The sequence below is a fragment of the Camelina sativa genome, chromosome 6 (assembly GCF_000633955.1).
Source record: "Camelina sativa cultivar DH55 chromosome 6, Cs, whole genome shotgun sequence".
Lineage (NCBI taxonomy): Eukaryota > Viridiplantae > Streptophyta > Magnoliopsida > Brassicales > Brassicaceae > Camelina > Camelina sativa.
Window position 1 is genome coordinate 11,164,021 of NC_025690.1, and position 19,047 is coordinate 11,183,067.

At 31.1% G+C, this 19,047-nt stretch overlaps 1 protein-coding gene and 1 long non-coding RNA gene across 8 annotated transcripts in view; one reads left to right on the forward strand and one right to left on the reverse strand.

Moving 5' to 3' along the window:
- On the reverse strand, positions 304–1,861 carry LOC104790890 (UDP-glycosyltransferase 76E6-like). Its single transcript, XM_019246494.1, has 2 exons — positions 1,349–1,861; positions 304–1,268 (listed from the first exon to the last, which is right to left on the reverse strand). The coding sequence occupies exons 1-2, from the start codon at positions 1,827–1,829 to the stop codon at positions 391–393; spliced, it is 1,359 nt and encodes a 452-aa protein (XP_019102039.1). The 5' UTR covers positions 1,830–1,861; the 3' UTR covers positions 304–390.
- Positions 7,605–19,047, forward strand: part of LOC104790889 — a 12,742-nt gene continuing 1,299 nt past the window's right edge. The window contains exons 1-6 of one of the 7 annotated variants that reach the window (XR_768836.2): positions 7,605–8,149; positions 8,525–9,307; positions 9,712–9,776; positions 9,856–9,919; positions 10,060–10,149; positions 10,248–10,526. This is a non-coding gene — a long non-coding RNA (uncharacterized LOC104790889). The other 6 variants (XR_768835.2, XR_768833.2, XR_768832.2 and 3 more) reach the window with 6 other exon arrangements.

Below are 19,047 nucleotides of genomic sequence, written 5' to 3' on the forward strand. Positions count from 1 at the left end.
TGAGTCATTGTCTTCATTGTCGTCTTTTGTTGTGTTTGAACATGTGGGCTTGACTGAATCTGGGCCTTTGTTGAGGTTGTGTTGAGGCCCATTGTGATATCTTCTACGGTTAAAACATAGTGATACAACATTATAGATAGCCATGACATTTTTTGCATAGATTTTAGACTACCTTTCAAGGTAGCCATGACATTGTTTGCATAAATTTTGTCGAATACAGAGTGAAAGGCAAAAGCCGTGAAACTTATTAGTCGTATTTGATACTCGCATTGATTTTTTTTTTTCTCTTTTTCATACAAAAATATAAAGCACGCACTTTGTAAATGTTGCAAGATCAAGCTTGATCAATACAATTTAATTGTCTCAAATAATACATGAAGTTGAACAGTTTCACATTGTCTTCAAGGACTTGACAAGCTCATCCAAAGTGTTGTATGAGGTACCCCCACTTTTCACAGAGGCTTTGAGCTTCTCTTTTAGACCAAGGGCTCTCTCCTCCATCCCAGCTCCTTCTTCGTCCACCATCAACCTTTTCACAGCTCTCTCAACCTCTCCTCTATCCACTTTACTACCTTCCACCTGAAACCCTATTCTCCAAACACTTTCTACATACATAGCGTTCAACTTCTGCTCGCCATGAAAAGGCCTACAAATCATTGGAACTCCTTCTGCTATGCTCTCGAGAATTGAGTTCCATCCACAGTGGCTCCAGAAGCCTCCCACCGCAGGATGTCCAAGTACTTCTATTTGCGGTGCCCGCTTCACAATGTATCCTCTATACGAGACCATCTTACTAACTTCTTGTGGAAATGACTTTATCCCATTGAGGCCAGGGATCGAACCTGGTCGGATGACCCATAAAAAAGGTTGGTTGCTATTACACAACCCCCAAGCCATCTCCAGCACTTCCTTGGTTTCCATTTGAACTACCGTTCCCACGCTTACGTATATCACTGACTTCGGTTTCTGCTTGTTCAACCATTCAATGCAGCTCCTATCATCTTCAAGCAAACTAGATGGTGGAGAAGCTGTTATGTGAAGAGGACCTATAGGGTACATCGGAATTTCAATTTCTTGTTCTAGCCATGATAGAGATGAGCTCTCCAGACAGCTCACGGTGTTGATGATAGCAGCGCAAGCTGTTCTTTTGTTGGATACTTCCCTACAGAGCTCAAAAAGGTCTTCTAGTGGCCCCAATCCTGAAGTCGGTAGGTCTTTGTATCGTAATGGATAAATATCTTCCACCACTTGTTCTTGCATTTCAGGATCTACAAAGTAAAAATAAAAAATACTAAGTTTAACTGAAACGAATAGTTTCCGGATGTGTTATTAATATTGTTTTGAGCACCTTCCATGTCAACCGAAATCTTGTCAGCATTGAGTTTACTTAGTACATAGCGTGAAACGTAATTTGTAGCACTTTCGGTGCTGAAGATGACACTGGGAAGGTTAAACTCCTTAGCTGCAGCTCCACAGAAATACATGAACTCGTCGTAGATGATACAAGCAATATCACTGCCTTGTTGCAGAAGCAACTGAGCGATACAGTCCTTGAAGCTTGCCTCACTGGTTTTGTTGAGGTTTATCATAAACTCGATTCCTCCGAGTTTTTGGAGTTCAGACTCTGATAAGCTTTCTTTAATGGTTACAAACTGAAAGCCAGGGAAGTGTTGAGAAGAAGACCTTACTTGATTGAAGTGTCCCTCAACAACTGTAATTGAGAAGCCCTTTGACTGAAGGGCTTTCCCAAGTTGCAGCATTGGAGTTACATGACCTTGTGCTGGAATTGGAACTAACACTATCCTTCTCTTGGCTTCCCTTTTGTCCATTGCTTATTTGCTTATTTACCCCTCTTTCTCTCTTGTCATCTCTCAATGCGGAACATATCTAAATAACTGATCCAAATTATTAATAAAATCCCATTTGCATGAAAAAGTTGTTGCAATCTTCCAAATATGCCATATTATATTAGTTAAGTCTTCCTCGTGTGGCAACTACTCTTTCTACACGTTAATGTGACATATTTAGAGTTGGTGGTTTAATTTTTAGCCAAATTAGGTACTGTTTTCGAGTTTTAAATAATAATTAAAGATGTCATGAGGCTTTACTTTATAGCAAAATTTCTTCAGAAGTGGTTCTCCTAATATGGTGCAATTATTTCATTACAGTCCAAAGAGTTGGTATACTCAATTACAATATATTTCCTTTTTAAGTAGTAACAACTAACACGTATGGTTCTCGAATTTCCAACACGTATACAGGTATACTAATTTAAGTACTCCGTCTGGTAAAAAACCAACGACCAACCAATAGTAAATTCTGTGAAGAACGACTTTTAGGTAACTTACGAGATTTGACATAAATTATGAAGTAATTAATTAACGTTTAATTATGCTGTTAGCATCACTCGATTAACTCAGAATTAAACCAAGAATAGTCCAATCAAGTCCGAAATAAACAAGCCCGATCAGTACGACCACTAGAAGGATCTGCGAAATAAACAAGCCCCTAACAATCTGCGAAGAAGAATCGAATCTATGGGAATATGAAACAAATCGGAGAAAAGACCAAAAGCCAAAGAGAAAAAGACTTAGCTAAGATCGACTCTCTTAATATAAGTAGTGAGTTCGACGGCCAAGCAAGGTAGGACAAAAAAAATCTCAAGATCCTAAGCTCAATATTTGCAAAACCCTAACTTGTATCCAAAGCTAGTTAGAAACTCTTTGTAATTTCACTGAGTTTGCTTGAGATTAATAAAAAAAATTACGCGAATCATAACCACGTTCACACAATAAATATTTTTACATAACGATAAACCAATAATAAATCCAGTGAATTCATTTTTTTTTAACAGTTATTTTCTTAAAGTTTACGATTTCTCAACACTAGTTTTCAAAAATTATATCAAAAGGTTTTTTTAAAACAAAGTAAAATCTCTATAATATATAAAAAATAACATAAAACATCAGAAAACATCAATTATAGTGCAAAATCACTCCAACCCAACGGCATAACAAACACTATCCTATTTCTTTTAGTGTTTTGTGAACAGTGTTGCACTATATTTGGTGTAAAACTATTCACGAAACACTAAAAAAAAGATTCTTTTATTTGTATTTTTGATTTAAATATATATCTAACCTATTGTTTATCCATTGAAAGCCAAATATACCATCAATATTTTTAAAACTATCTTATTACAATTGATAATATGAACTATTAACTATATTTGATATAATATAAATAAATAATTTAGACAAAAAATTAAAAGAAATACCAAAATTATTAAGATTAATAATTCATATTAAAGTTTAATAAACTAGTGGAAACATAATATTGCAAAATTAAAACTAAACAAAAAATTTAATGCTTATTAAAAATATTTAATTTTAAATTTAATAATATAATAATCAAAAGTTTAAGTTTTATTAAACATAATTCATATTAAAGTTTTGTTTTGTTTCAAAATTTGGTGTTTTGGTGTTTAATGGTTGGAGTTGCTCTAAGTTATTGCTCACTATAAGAAAATAGGGAGTGTTGCAGTTTTAGTAGGTTTTTGGGAAGATATTAAGTTTTTAATATGTTTAATATTTAAAATAACAAAAATGGGTGGTGAGAGAAAGAGTGAGATAGTGTCTGAGTGGGAGTGTGTGGTTTTGTGGGGTTTGGTTATCTGTGAGTGTGGGAGAGAGATAGATAAAGACAATTCTTATCCACCCCTTTAAATTAAAGAAACAAATCTTAATTAAGGAAATAAATTCTGTAGATCAATCAATTTTAAAATTATTAATTTAAATATTATATTACAGTTTTTAATTATTACATCTAAACCCTAACTATTTTTTATAAACCCAAATCGACATATAATTTTGTTTAATTGTAAAATCTAAACCCTAAACATTCTTTTATAAACCCAAACCGACATATAATTTTGTTTAATTGTAAAATCTAAACCCTAAACATTCTTTTATAAACCCAAATCGACATATAATTTTGTTTAATTGTAAATCTAAACCCTAAACACTCTTTTGTAAACCCAAACCGACATATAATTTCATTTAATTGTAAAATCTAAACCCTAACCACTCTTTTGCAAACTCAAACCGACATACAATTTTGTTTAATTATAAATCTAAATCCTAACCATTCTTTATAAACCAAACCGATATAAAAATTTTAAATTACAAATTTAAACTATAATCCTCTTTTATAACCCAAACCGACATAATTTCCTTAATAAAAGATCTACATAATTTGTTTCCTTAATTTTTTTTTTTGCCAAAAATTTGTTTCCTTAATTTGTATTGTCTTTTTATTTTAATTTTGATTTTTTTTTTAATATGATATGACATGACATATTGTTGTATTGTGATTGGTTAATTAATAGGGGGAGAACTCAAGAATTTTTCGATAGATAATGAGAAAGTGAGATCGTATGTGTGTGTTGTGGGTGTGAGAGTGAAGAAGAAATAATTATTTTTAAATATTTTTTTTCTTCTCTAATCACATCCACTCTTATTTAGTTATCCAAATATTTATTAATATAAATTATTTTATTATTATATTTTCAGATACAAAATATCTATGTTTTTTTTTATAATTTGACATGCATTTTGTTTTAGTAATTTCAAATATATTTTCATATCAAAAGTGATATATGCAATGGTTTTGTACATATGTAATTTGTCAGATACGAAAAATCTATGTTTTTCATTAATTTGATATGCATTTTTTTATTATATTAAATAGATTTTATACAACAACAAATGTATATGATTTTTCTGTACATATTTATTTCTGGGTAGATTTTAATTCGTACAGGTTTATTGTTGGATGGTTTTAAGCCGCACACGTTTATTGCTGGATTGTTTTTATTTGTACATGTTTATGGCTGGATGGTTTTAGTTATACAGGTTTAACATTACTAGGTTCGGACCCGCACATACGTGCGGGGTTATGTTTATAAACAAAATTAATTTTGTATATATAATCAAACTTATACTAATTGCGATTTTAGTTTGATATTTAGTTTGGTTTATTAATGTTTGAAAATTTAAAATAATAATGATTTCACTAGTATCTTAAAATTTGGAACAACATAACGGTTGGACTGGTAACAAACTAAATCAAATAAATGATTGGTTAGATTCTATTAAATTTGTGAACTATCAAATTGGATATATAACCGCTAACAACGATGAAAACCTGTTTGAAACATATACAAATAATTAGGGATGGTCGTAACTCTCTTTTCGTTTTGTCATGTTCCATTATGTCCTACACCCGTTCTCAAATTTTCGTTGCATAACAGAAAGCATTCCCAATATGGGACATTCCGGATATGGGACAAATTTCCGATTGAAAACCGGAGGGGACCGCATGAATACATAAATTCTCGAACTCCCGTATAAAGTAAACATAAATATAATTCATAGTATATCTATATATCATATGTTTTAATAAAAATATTACAAAATTAATTAACTTCTCTATTCTTAATATTTTATATATGTTTCACCTATATTAGATTATGTTTTTTTTATATATATTTTTAACTGTTACAGAACACATTTTATGTATTTTTTGTTTTTATTTTATTTTGAACTTATGGTAGTTCAATTGAAAATAGTAAGAATTATTTATTTAGTATGTGTAAACATATTTATATAGTATAACATCATTAACAATAAATTTTGTCATTTTGATTTATGAATATTTGGGTGTTTGAGTGTTAATCAGTACTTTAAGATTTGGATTAGAAATTTTTATACTATGAGTCATCGTTACCTTGAAAATTTCATTAGAAATTCAAGGTAATCATGACTTAAAAGACTATAAAAAAAATTTCAAGGTGCTTATGTTATAAAATTTTACTGCCATGTGTGTTTTTTGTTTTCTTTTCTATATATATCCCAAGTTATAGTGCCATTTTAATAATGACTGTTAACATCATATATTTGGAAAAATAAGAAAATAATATAAATTTTTTGACAAAAAAAAAAAAATTTAATACATACAACTAATTACAATATAGTCATGGAAGATTAATTGTACTTATATAGTTGAAGTATACGTACCCCTTGCTGGTTTCAAAAGTTAATTAATGTTAATGCAAAGCTCAACTACATACTCTAATATGAATTTCCTAAAGAGGTTTCTTAAATAAATCTATAGAAAAACTGAAGAAAACAAACACTAATATAGTATTTTGTGACTTACTGGGTTCATATAAAAAATGTGGACTTTTGTTAAGCAATCAAATGTAATTTTTTTGTTTTGCAGATGAACACCCGTTCATACCACAATCCTCTCTTATATACAATCTCTAGGTAGAAAAATATATGCTTTCGAAAAGATCTTCATTTGTATATGCTTATATACACAACAAAAAATTATAAATTTANGAATCTATATGGATAATCAGATTTGGATTTTGAATTAATTGTCTAGATTTTCCTATTAAACCAATGAGAGTAAATATATAAGGTTAGTTTTAGAAATAATTCCTAAATTTAGAAATTTGGTAAATAATTACTGATTTTATTTTAAGATTTCTTAAAATAAATCATCTATTTAAATTTAAGTTAAGTTAATTTCAAAAATACTATTCGAAATTAATTAGATTCATTTGTTATGGAAATCTTGTTAAATAATAAGTTACATTTTTGGTATGTTATTAATTGCGGAAATCTCTTATTATTTTATAAAATTTTAATAACTATATAAATTCAAGGAATTATTAATAGAAATAATTTCGTTTTTATTCTAATATTTTAAATTTCATTTTGTAATCTTGTTGGCTTTAATTTTTTTTATAGTGATGGTATGTTCTAATTAAATTTAAGGAGAAAATCATTAGTTTAATATTTAATTTAGAAAAATATTTGGAAAACTTAATATATTCAAAATTAATTATTTATGATTTATATCCATATCAAAATATATATAAGAAATCTATAACCAATTATAAAAAAGTTAATCATTTATTTCTTAATAGTTTTTTTTTTGTCAACCAAACATTAATCTAGAATAATGCATGATCAGGGAATCGAACTCGCCACCTTAGAGGTCCTTAACAAACCTCGAACCAAACATTAATAGTTGTTACCATTCTTTTAGGGAAGTTTAACTTTTTTTTTAATGTAAGCAAGTGGGTCTGTTTGGCAACATGGATATATGTTATTTATTTATTTTTTTTAATCCCTAAGTGTGCTTCCCATTTAATAGTATAGATTATATAAAATCATCAAACAAAATACATATCAAATTATAAAGAAACCTGTTTAATTAAAACCATCCAGCCATAAACATGTACATATCAAAACAATCCAACAATAAACATGTGCGGATTAAAACTATCCAACAATAAAAGTGTACATATTAAAAACCATCCAACAATAAATCTGTACAGAAAAATCATATACATCAGTTGTTATATAAAATATATTTAAAGTAATAAAACAAAATGCAAATTATAAAGAAAAAAACATAGATTTTTTTGTATCTGACAAAAATGCTTTTTAAAAAAATATATTACACAATATTTGAATAATTAAATAAGATAAAATATATAAATAAAAGAAAAATAATATATTTTTTTTCTCTCTCTCCTCCAGCACACCTACACACGATTCACCTTTTTTTTTTTCTCATACTTTCACACATGGTGCCAGTACTCACATCTCTCTCACCCATGATAGCCCCATAACTCATTTTTCTATAAGTATATATAACAGTTAACTATATAATTGAAAATAATTAATAAACTAACCATGGGGCATGTATGTATGTCGGCCATGCGCTTGAAATTACGTAGCTCTCCCTCTTTTTTTTTTTTATCAATTTTCTCTTTCTTCTCTCTTCTTTGTTCACCTCTCCTCTCTGTTCACCTCCTCTTTCTTTCTCCCACGGCCAGCTACCACCAGATCTATAAACTCTACAATTCCTTTCAATTTTCTCTTTCAATTCCTTATTGTCACCACCATCAAATTTAACATTTTTTTTTTCTTCTATGTCCTTTTTTTCCCTCTCATCTCTTTACCTCTTATTTTCTCCTTTTTCTCTATAGAAATCTCTCCTTTTCTCACCCATAGTCCATTCTCTGTTTCCTCTTCTCGTCGGATTTCTCCACCACTCACCGATGTAACATGTGAGATTAGATCTGACTTTCAAAACGCCTATAAATATTTCATGTTATGAAAGAAAATCACATGATATTTTTGTCCGTATATCATGTAATTTTACATAATCAAGTGAGTTTTAAAAGTTTTACATAGTCAGCACACATATTTCTCCATATATTATATTATTTCACAGAATCACATGAGTTTTAGCAATTCTACCCAACCAACATCTTTATTTTGTCAATATATCCTGTTATTTCATATAATCACATGAGTTTTAACAATTTTGAACGACCAAAAAAAATATTTTTTCAATATGTCATATTATTTCATAGAATCACATGAGTTCTAACCTCTTTCACATGTTTCATATCCACCACCGCAAACACTACCACCGACAGTATCACCAGTATGATCTTCTCCACCGCTGCTATTTTTATGTTTCTCTTCTGTTCATTGGATTGTTTTTTTTTCTCTTTATTTCTTTCTCCACAAATATATAGTTTGGTAATTACCATAACTCTAAAGAACATTTTGGTATTTATATCACCTTGACCCCACTTTCAAAAGAGTTAGTTTGCAAAGAAATCTGACATAAGGTTAGTTACTTAATTTATTTTTATTTCATAGTCATCTACCAAAGTTGCTCTTTTTCTATCTCTCACATGGTCCCATGTCTAATTATCATATTGTAAATAGTAAACATACTTAGAGCAAGTCCAGTGGAGTAACAAGTACCGTTACTCAATCTTTTTAAGGCCCAAAAATAAATCAAAAACCTTAAAATATGTCCAATTTTCAGAGAATCGATTCTTATGAAGGCAACGGAAGAACCCAATAAGACATGATACGTGTCAATTTTGCATTGGATAATGAGTAAATAGAAATTTTTTTTTTTTTCCCAATTTCTTCTTTTCTCTTTCCCGACTCTCTCTCTCTTTTCTCTTGTGATACTTCCCTCTCTCTCAAATCCATAGAAATCATTGAACAAATCCATAAAAATCATTGGATTCAAGGCGATTACGAAGGTCATGCCTCTTTACGGTCCTAATTCTCAAGGTGGTCGTTGTGTGGGAGGTTTCTCCTCTGGTCGCGGTGGTGCTCATCCTGGTGGAGGGCGCGACGGCGGTGGTAGTCGTGGCGGTGGTGGTGGCGGTCGTGGGAAACAGCGATGGTGGTATCAGGTAATTTTTTCCTTTCTCTTTTCCCCTAAATTTGAGTTTCTGGGTAACTCTTGAGTTTTGAGCCTGAATTGTGTGTCTGTGTGGTCATGTTGATACTTTTTATACTTGATTTGAATCGATGTAGCTGCTGTAGTTAGATTTGATTTCTTCAAATTGTATTGTATCCGGTTGCAAGAAGATGAAGAAGCTAGAGATTAGGTGATATGTGTAGCTCGATTTTATATATGTTTTGTTTGGTTTTGTTTCCTTTTAGGATATAGTTGTTGGGGAGACTTGCGTTGAGTTCCGACATTAGGATATATCTTGTGGCTCTAAGCCAATGATGATCGGATCCAGTGCATTAATCATCTTATTATGAATCAAGTTTGATAGATTCTCAAGCATTCATAAGTTTTTTTTTGCAGCGATTTTGTATCTCAAACAACATTGTTGAAAGATTTCGTTTTTTGTCCTTGAGGAGGATGAAGAAGTAAGGTTTTTTTTTCACTTTTCAATACCATATACTTGGTAAGTGATTTAGGATTTTATGTGTTTTGATTTTGTTTTAGGTAGATTGAAGAGCAACATAGGAAAGCATTAGAGGAGTATCCTTCTGATTTTGCATAAGATGAGGTTAGTATAGACTACTGATTGGTGATTGCTTTGAAAGATGTCTTCAACAGGTCCATGAGCTCTTTCTCTCTCTCTATTACAGTCTCCTATATGTCTCCCTCTTTGTTTTCTTCTGATTTCTTTGACTTAAACCTTGGTAGAGTAAAGAGGCTGGTAGGTAAACATGATGGCATACGGTCAGAACTTCGATGATGGAAGAGACGATTACAATTAGGTAGATGATGGTTACAGTAAGCATCACTTTAATCTCTATTTACTTACAATTTTTGATTCCATAAAACTTAGAAACGATTCTAACTAGTTGAAGATGTTCACTGTGTTCTGCCAGGAACAATAGGCGGCTGACATTGGCTGATTTCATTGATCATCCAGATTGTGGAGACTATTTTAAATCCAGGTACATTCTGATCTTTTCATGTATGTTGTCACATGTTCTCGGCTTGGGAGCAAGCGATTGTTGTTTATTTTGATTTAAAAAATGGTGCTTTGGTCCTATTTGAAAAAGAAGATTCTTTGCTTAGTGGGTTTCTCTAGTGGAATAATGAATTTTGATAAGTACTTAGTGGATTGATTTGATTAGATTAATAATAATTATATGATTAATTTATTTGTGAGTAACCCATATGGGTTACTCCACTGCCCTTGCTCTTAATACTTAACATCTTTTCCAAAAACGTACTAAAATTACAAATACCTCAAGAAAATAACCCTTGCATTTTGACCGTTTTTCTGTTTTATACAAACCGAACCAGAACTGGTTAATAATCTAGAGGAGCGGTTTAGAAAAACCGGGACATTTTCGGTTCGAGAAATCAACTCCCCTTCCTCCGAAACAAAATCCCACCTTTATCGGTTTTGCACTAAACCAGACCCACCTGCCAAAAATCTGGTGGTTTTGGGACCGCCGTAGCAAGAAGAACAAGATGGAGAGAGATAGTCTAAGTCAACGAAGAGTTAAAAGAGGTAACTTTATGAGGTCAATCAAAGTCGGAATAAAGTTTTGAACTTTCTTGGAATTGGGACTTGGTGATGATTGCATAAAACATGTAAAAATATATGGATTGGTGATTGAAGAGCCAAAGCGCCTTCCTGCTGATGACGTAAAACAGAGATTCGATTCAAATAGCTTCAAATTAACAAGTAACCGATAAACATCAAACAACGTTCACAAGAGACGCAGAATCATCATCTCATCTGTAAGAGTCTCCGATGGAGATCCAACAAAACGATGAGGAAGATAGATTCTAGAGATCCTAGAAAGCTAACAAGTTCAGATAATTTGCATAATGAAAGCAGAGCTAACATGTGCTCTAAATACTCTGTGAAAACATAAACAGAGTTATAACGTTTACTAGCATGGTTAACGGCTAACGACTCCAGCCCTTTGTCTCACGAGTTTCTCTTATTCTTCTTATCTTGACCATCCATGTGTAGACTCTCGTTTAACCTAGTCTACACATTGCGTAGTCTGATCTTTCTATATTTCGTATAAATAGATGAGGAGAGTTCACATGACACTCATGGGGAGAATAACGCAACAATGGATTTTATAAATTGGGTATTTGACAACACAATGGTTAAGGCCACAAAAGTGTTTTTGAAGATTACAAAGGTTGTGAGCGAGCTTTTCAATAGTTACAATGACGATAGTGTTAACAGGAAGGGGAAAGATACGAAATTCAACAATTGGGTCGAGGAAAAGCTGATGACCTCGGTCCTCCTCTCTATTGTGGTCCTACTGGTCGTTATGGTTTCTAGAGCCTGCAACAATGAGTAAAAATTATGTGATACTTAAAACATTTTTATTTTGAAAATGATATTTTTTTTTCAAAAATAAAAATCCCAATAAAAGTTTTATTATTGGAGAGGGATAATTTTAATTAACCTTTTAAAAGTTCTTATTTAAAAAAAGTACACAATTTAATATTAAAATTCTCCCATTGGAGATGCTCTAATAATGTAACTTTCAATTGAATGAAGAGATTGACGTATAACAGTCTAAACATCTACAAACGTTTTTAACAAGATTACGACTTAACAATCTCATATGTCCAGAAATTGTTTTTGCGTGAATATAACACAAAAAAATACACAAGATGCAATGAATTACGGTACGGTTGGGACGCCCCGAAAGTAATATATATATCAGACCTGAGAGCAATGTCTAGGCACCACCTTTGCATTCCCATCTTGGAATACAACACTACTATGAATGTTTTCATAGTCTCTCCCTATCTCATTTCATCTTTAAAATGGAAATGTTTAAAGAATAATTGTATTTTGATTTGAATGATTTTTTTTATTGAAACAATTACTCAAATGTTATCCAAAGTAAAGAAAAAATACACCTAAGCAAATTAAAATATACATCAGAAAATTAAAATACACATTATTTTCGATTTTTCATGTCACTAGTCAGTTTTTTACCCAGAATCGACAGTTCTTTGTTTATGTCAATGAATTGGAAAGTGAACAGTTTTAACCCCTGTTTTAAAAATCGGCCAATTTGAACGATTACACAGCGTGGAATCGCTAGACAGTGATCGCCGCCGCGATTATGGCCAAATCGGAAGGTAAATCGGGAAAAAAAAAACTCGATTTTGATTGATTTTTCACCAAAATATGATGTTAAATGTGGGGATCTACTATTTCTATGTCATAATCCTGTTCAAAAACGCGGCCGCCGAGGCCGTTTAATCGCCGATTATACGCTTGGCGGAGGGCAACCGCCGCGATTTCATCCTATGCGGCAAAAAAATCGGAAATTTTAAAATAATTCAATTTTTCAAGTTTTTGAAGTTGGAAATATGTTTTTCTTTGTAGATCTATGATGTAGGGACGAAATCTACAAGAAAACAAACAAAAATCGCAAAAAAAAAAAAAAAAACGGCGCTGATTAGGGTTACAGGTCGCAGACCCAGAGAAGAAGACAGGGGTATATGCGACATTTCATTTTTAGTTGAGTGTAATTCTAAGAAAATAATCAAATAATCCACTGCCTAGAGTCGAATCCTGGTTTACAAAGTTTCCATTAAGCCACAAACCACTAGACTACACTCACAACTTTAACATTTTATATCTATATATACATAAAATATGTGTAAATTAGAATTATTATAACTCAAAATTAAAATATAGAATGGAAAAATGAATATTACAATCATTATCAGCTATAAAAAGTAATAATTATAGACAAAGATTGATTTTTACACATTCTGATCATTTTGTGTAAAACATTCAAAAAAACAAGACATTTAGGGGTTAGGGTTAGGGTTTGAGGTGTAAGGTTCATATTTCCAACATTATGAGTTTTAATATAACAGTTTGGTTTTGGTTATATTGTGTTTGGTTTAAGGTGATAATTTGGATACACTAATATAATAACCATTTGAAAATTTACAAAATTTTGAAATTACTTTTCGGTTATTTCCGGTTATGGGTCGGTTAGATGAATATATAACCATAAATAACCCAAATGTTATCCAAATTAGATAGATTAACTTAATATAACTGATAGCAAGCTGAATATAACCGTAATTAACTGAAAATAATGGAAAAAAATAGTTTCCGGTTCGGTTCGGTTTAGTCGGTTATTTAGTAATTCTAATTTGAGGGTTGGCTGAGTTATGGTAAAGTTATGGCTGAGTTGTGCAACGGATATATTAATTTATTATATACCCTCTCGAGAATACAAAAAGTGTTGTTGGGGAGACGCAAACAATTATTATATTTATTGTTAAGAACCACACGCGTAATAAATGAGTTTTTAGCGATTTTTTATTTAAAAAGAATTCAAAATTTGAATTTGAATTTTTAAATTTTTCTTTTTTTAATAAAAGTATTTCTCAAACAATTGACTGATATGGCTGAGTTATCGACATAAACAGCTGACTTATGAAATATGTGTAAATTAGAATTATTATAACTCTAAATTAAAATATAGAATGAAAAAATGAATATTACAATCATTATAAGCAATAAAAAGTAATAATTATAGACAAAGATTGATTTTTACACAGTCTGATCAAAATGTGTAAAACATTCAAAACATGACATTTAGGGGTTAGGGTTAGGGTTAGGGTTTGAGGTTTAGGGTTCATATTTCCAACATTATGGATTTTAATATAACAGTTTGGTTTTGGTTATATTGTGTTTGGTTTAAGGTGGTAATTTGGATATACTAATATGATAACCATTTGAAAATTTAAAAATTTTTGAAATTACTTTTCGGTTATTTCCGTTTATGGATCGGTTAGATGCATATATAACCATAAATAATCCAAATGTTATCCAAATTAGGTCGATTACTTACTATAACCGATAGCAAGCCGAGTATAACTATAATTAAGCGAAAATAATGGAAAAAATAGTTTCCGGTTCGGTTCGTTTTGGTCGGTTATTTAGTAATTCTAATTTGAGGGTTGACTGAGTTATGGTAAAGTTATGGTTGAGTTATGCAACATATATATTAATTTATTATATACCCTCTCGAGAATACAAAAGTGTTGTTGGAGAAACGCAAACAATTATTATATTTATTGTTAAGAACCACACGCGTAATAAATGAGTTTTTAGCGATTTTTTATTTAAAAAGAATTCAAAATTTGAATTTGAATTTTTAAATTTTTCTTTTTTTTAATAAAATTATTTCTCAAACAATTGACTGATATGGCTGAGTTATCGACATAAACAGCTGACTTATGAAATATGTGTAAATTAGAATTATTATAACTCTACATTAAAATATAGAATGAAAAAATGAATATTACAATCATTATAAGCAATAAAAAGTAATAATTATAGACAAAGATTGATTTTTACACAGTCTGATCAAAATGTGTAAAACATTCAAAACATGACATTTAGGGGTTAGGGTTAGAGTTAGGGTTTGAGGTTTACGGTTCATATTTCCAACATTATGGGTTTTAATATAACAGTTTGGTTTTGGTTATATTGTGTTTGGTTTGAGGTGGTAATTTGGATATACTAATATGATAACCATTTGAAAATTTAAAAATTTTTGAAATTACTTTTCGGTTATTTCCGTTTATGGGTCGGTTAGATGAATATATAACCATAAATAATCCAAATGTTATCCAAATTAGGTCGATTAACTTAATATAACTGATAGCAAGCCGAATATAACTGTAATTAAGCGAAAATAATGGAAAAAATAGTTTCCGGTTCGGTTCATTTTGGTCGGTTATTTAGTAATTCTAATTTGAGGGTTGGCTGAGTTATGGTAAAGTTATGGTTGAGTTATGCAACATATATATTAATTTATTATATACCCTCTCGAGAATACAAAAAGTGTTGTTGGGGAGACGCAAACAATTATTATGTTTATTGTTAAGAACCACACGCGTAATAAATGAGTTTTTAGCGATTTTTTATTTAAAAAGAATTCAAAATTTGAATTTGAATTTTTAAATTTTTCTTTTTTAATAAAAGTATTTCTCAAACAATTGACTGATATGGCTGAGTTATCGACATAAACGGCTGACTTATGAAATATGTGTAAATTAGAATTATTATAACTCTAAATTAAAATATAAAATGAAAAAATGAATATTACAATCATTATAAGCAATAAAAAGTAATAATTATAGATAAAGATTGATTTTTACACAGTCTGATCAAAATGTGTAAAACATTCAAAACATGACATTTATGGGCTAGGTTTAGGGTTAGGGTTTGAGGTTTACGGTTCATATTTCTAACATTAGTTTTAATATAACAATTTGGTTTTGGTTATATTGTGTTTTGTTTATGGTGGTAATTTGGATATACTAATTTGATAACCATTTGAAAATTTAAAAATTTTTGAAATTACTTTTCGGTTATTTCCGTTTATGGGCCGGTTAGATGAATATATAACCATAAATAATCCAAATGTTATCCAAATTAGGTCGGTTAACTTAATATTACCGATAGCAAGCTGAATATAACTGTAATTAAGCGAAAATAATGGAAAAAATAGTTTCCGGTTCGGTTCGGTTTGGTCGGTTATTTAGTCATTCTAATTTGAGGGTTGGCTGAGTTATGGTAAAGTTATGGCTGAGTTATCGTTTAGGGTCTTCTCAATAATATGAAAAAGTATTCTTCTTTCTTTCTTGGGTCTTTTGTTCTGTCAGATTCCTAATAAGTATTAAAACGTCTCTCGATGTCACAAAAAGTGTTGTTAGGGAAGCGCGAAAAATCACTAATTTTGTGACTGCTCAAATCCACATGCATAATAAATTCATAAAGTGAGCTTTTTATCACAATATATTATTGCAAATAATTAAATAATTATTATTCGAATTTAGAATTTTATTTTTCTAAAAGTATTTCTCCAACAATTGAATATTAAAATTATTATAACTCAAAATTTAAATTTAGAATGGAATATGTCTATTATTAGGTTAACTGATGGTTTCCCGCCAAAATATCGCTTTACAGCTTAGTTATAATCATTACGGGAAAACGAAAGGTCATGTGACGGCTGAGTTAGAGTGAGTTATGGCTGAGTTATCACAAGTAACAATCTGAAAGTAAATGGATTATATATATGACTTTACGGCTGAGTTATAATATTTATGGGAAAACGAAAGGTCATATGACGGCTGAGTTATAGTGAGTTATGGCTGAGTTATCACAAGAAACAATTTGAAAGTAAATGAATGATATATATGACTTGACGGCTAAATTATAATATTTACAGGAAAACGAAAAGTCTCCTCGATTCATGTTACGACTTAGTTATTGTGTTTTATGGCTGAGTTATCACGAGAAACAATATGAAAGTAAATGACTGATATATATGACTTTACGGCTGAGTTATAATATTTACGGGAAGACGAAAGGTCTCGTCGACTCCACTAGTTTCTGTAGACTCTTTCGCCGAAAACTCTACACAGAGACGTAGCTGATCGGTTTTCCATAGCCCCAAAAAACATTGCAACTGTCGATCATTGGAGACAAAAACTGGTGGAGTATCATGCGCCATTAGTTTCAGTGCCTTGTTCGAGAACATGTAGCTCAGCTTTAGCTCATGGCTAAATGCGTCCAATCCGTAGTCTTCAAGAACAAGCTTCACAAGTTTGTCGTGTGTTGTGCCTCCATCTATTTGCACAACTATACAACCTCTATCATCGGTGTTAAATACATATCTCTGTGTCTTTACCCAATTACCGGAAACAACTAGAACCGGAACTGAATCCATGAAAGAAAAATGAAGAACAAGGTGAAGAAGAAGTAGAAGAACAAGGTGAAGAACAATGTGAAGAAGAAGTAGAAAGAACTAGGTGAAGAACAATGTGAAGAAGAAGTCGAAAGAACTAGGTGAAGAAGAAAAGTGAAGAAGAAGTATAAGAACGAGAGTCGAACGAAATTTCGTATTTTTGGAGAAAAAAAAGATGACATGGAATGCTGACATAGATGTTGCGTCCGACGTGGCAAGTCAGCCATCAAACAATTAATAACTCAGCCTATATAAAACTCAGCCACAACATGAAAAATATTACAGTAATTAAAAAAACATTACAGTAATTAAAAAGCAAAAAAATTCCTGCCAAATTCAGTTGTATCGTTTAATAAGTCAGCCATATCGTTTAATAAGTCAGCCGTAACTGAATAACATTCTAGTAATTAATTTTTTGTTAATAAGTCAACCGTCAAATGGTGGAGTTGTATGATAAGTCAGCCTATCACGACTGAGTTGTACGATAAGTCAGCCTATCACGGTTGAGTTGTACAATAACTCAACCGTAACAGTTGCTCATAAGTCAGCCGTTTTTCATAACTCAACCAGTCGGAAAATGGTAATTCAGCCGTGTCGTAGTGATAACTCAGCCAAAATTTTAACAACTCAACCATCGGGTGAAAACTCAGCCGTAAGGACGGCTGAGTTATAGCATATCTCAACCAGATTTTAATAAGTCAACTGTAACGCTTGGTTGAGTTATGCTATAAGTCAGCCGTCCGCTCTTACTCAAATGTTTTTTTCCATAACTCATCCGCAACATACCTGTAACTCAATCGCAACATTCATCTGTAACGCGTTACGGCTGAGTTATGGTTACACGTTAGCGATTTCTGACGTGGCATCTGACGTGGCAATTGCATTTTTGTAATAACGTTTTTTCCGGTAACATAAAACAAGGGTACGCTGGGTATTTTGAAAATACCCGAAATATTCTAGTAATAAAATCTCTTTTTTGGATTCTGGTAATATTACTAATTTGGATAACATTTGAGTAAATCACACTTTTTTATTTGCATAACAATCCATGTACTTTGTAAAATTTTCAAGATCAAGCTAGATCTAAACAAAAATCAAGCTTCGTCTATTATGTCACATGGAGTTTATTAACTTTACTCTGCAGCAGCTACGTGCTTGCTTTGCGAGTTTTGGTTACTCTGGTCCAGTTTCTTTGAATGTCTATGAGATTTATATACAAAGAAGTATCTTTGTGAAATAAATATTAGATTCTCAGACTTGTGGACGTTAACTCTTGTGGTAGATGATGATTTATACGAGTATGGTGAGGCGAAAACACTTTAATTATCTTGCTGGAAAGTAGCCAGCAGCCCAGCGATGAAAGAAAGTTCCTTCAATTGGTCCTCCTCTTCTATCATTTAATTAGAGGTCCAAAACAGAAATAANTTTTTTTTTTTTTTTTTTTTTTGTGATGATGCAACAATTTTATCTTGAGCAAACTAGTATTTGATTTTTAAATTTCGTTTGCTTACAAAGTAAACCACGTACTCTGTAAGATTTGCAAGATCAAACTTGATTTATGCAAGTTCAATTATCTCTAATAATACATGAAGTTTGACATATTTTCTTTATCTTCTACTACTCATAGAGGCTTTGATCTTGTTCTGTAAACTAAAGTAGATTGATAACCCCGTGGTGGCACTCATAGTCATAGTCTCATAGATAACAATTAAAAAAATTATCTGTCATTTAATTAATTAGTTATATTGTTAATTATTTTCGTTGTTGGTGTCGGTGTGTAGTGGATGTAAATTATGATATCGACAAAAAAAACTTTAAAAATTTGTAAAATATTTGCTTGGTCCTTCTCTTAATTGTATCATTTAATTAGAGGTCCAAAATGGAAATAATTGTTTTTTTTTTTTTT

Bases quoted from the DNA above. Each gene is read 5' to 3' on its own strand.
- LOC104790890 (XM_019246494.1), bottom strand. From the start codon at position 1,829: ATGGACAAAAGGGAAGCCAAGAGAAGGATAGTGTTAGTTCCAATTCCA. The intron at 1,269-1,348 runs GTGCTCAAAACA...TTTACTTTGTAG, and splicing joins GATTTCGGTTGACATGGAAG to ATCCTGAAATGCAAGAACAA.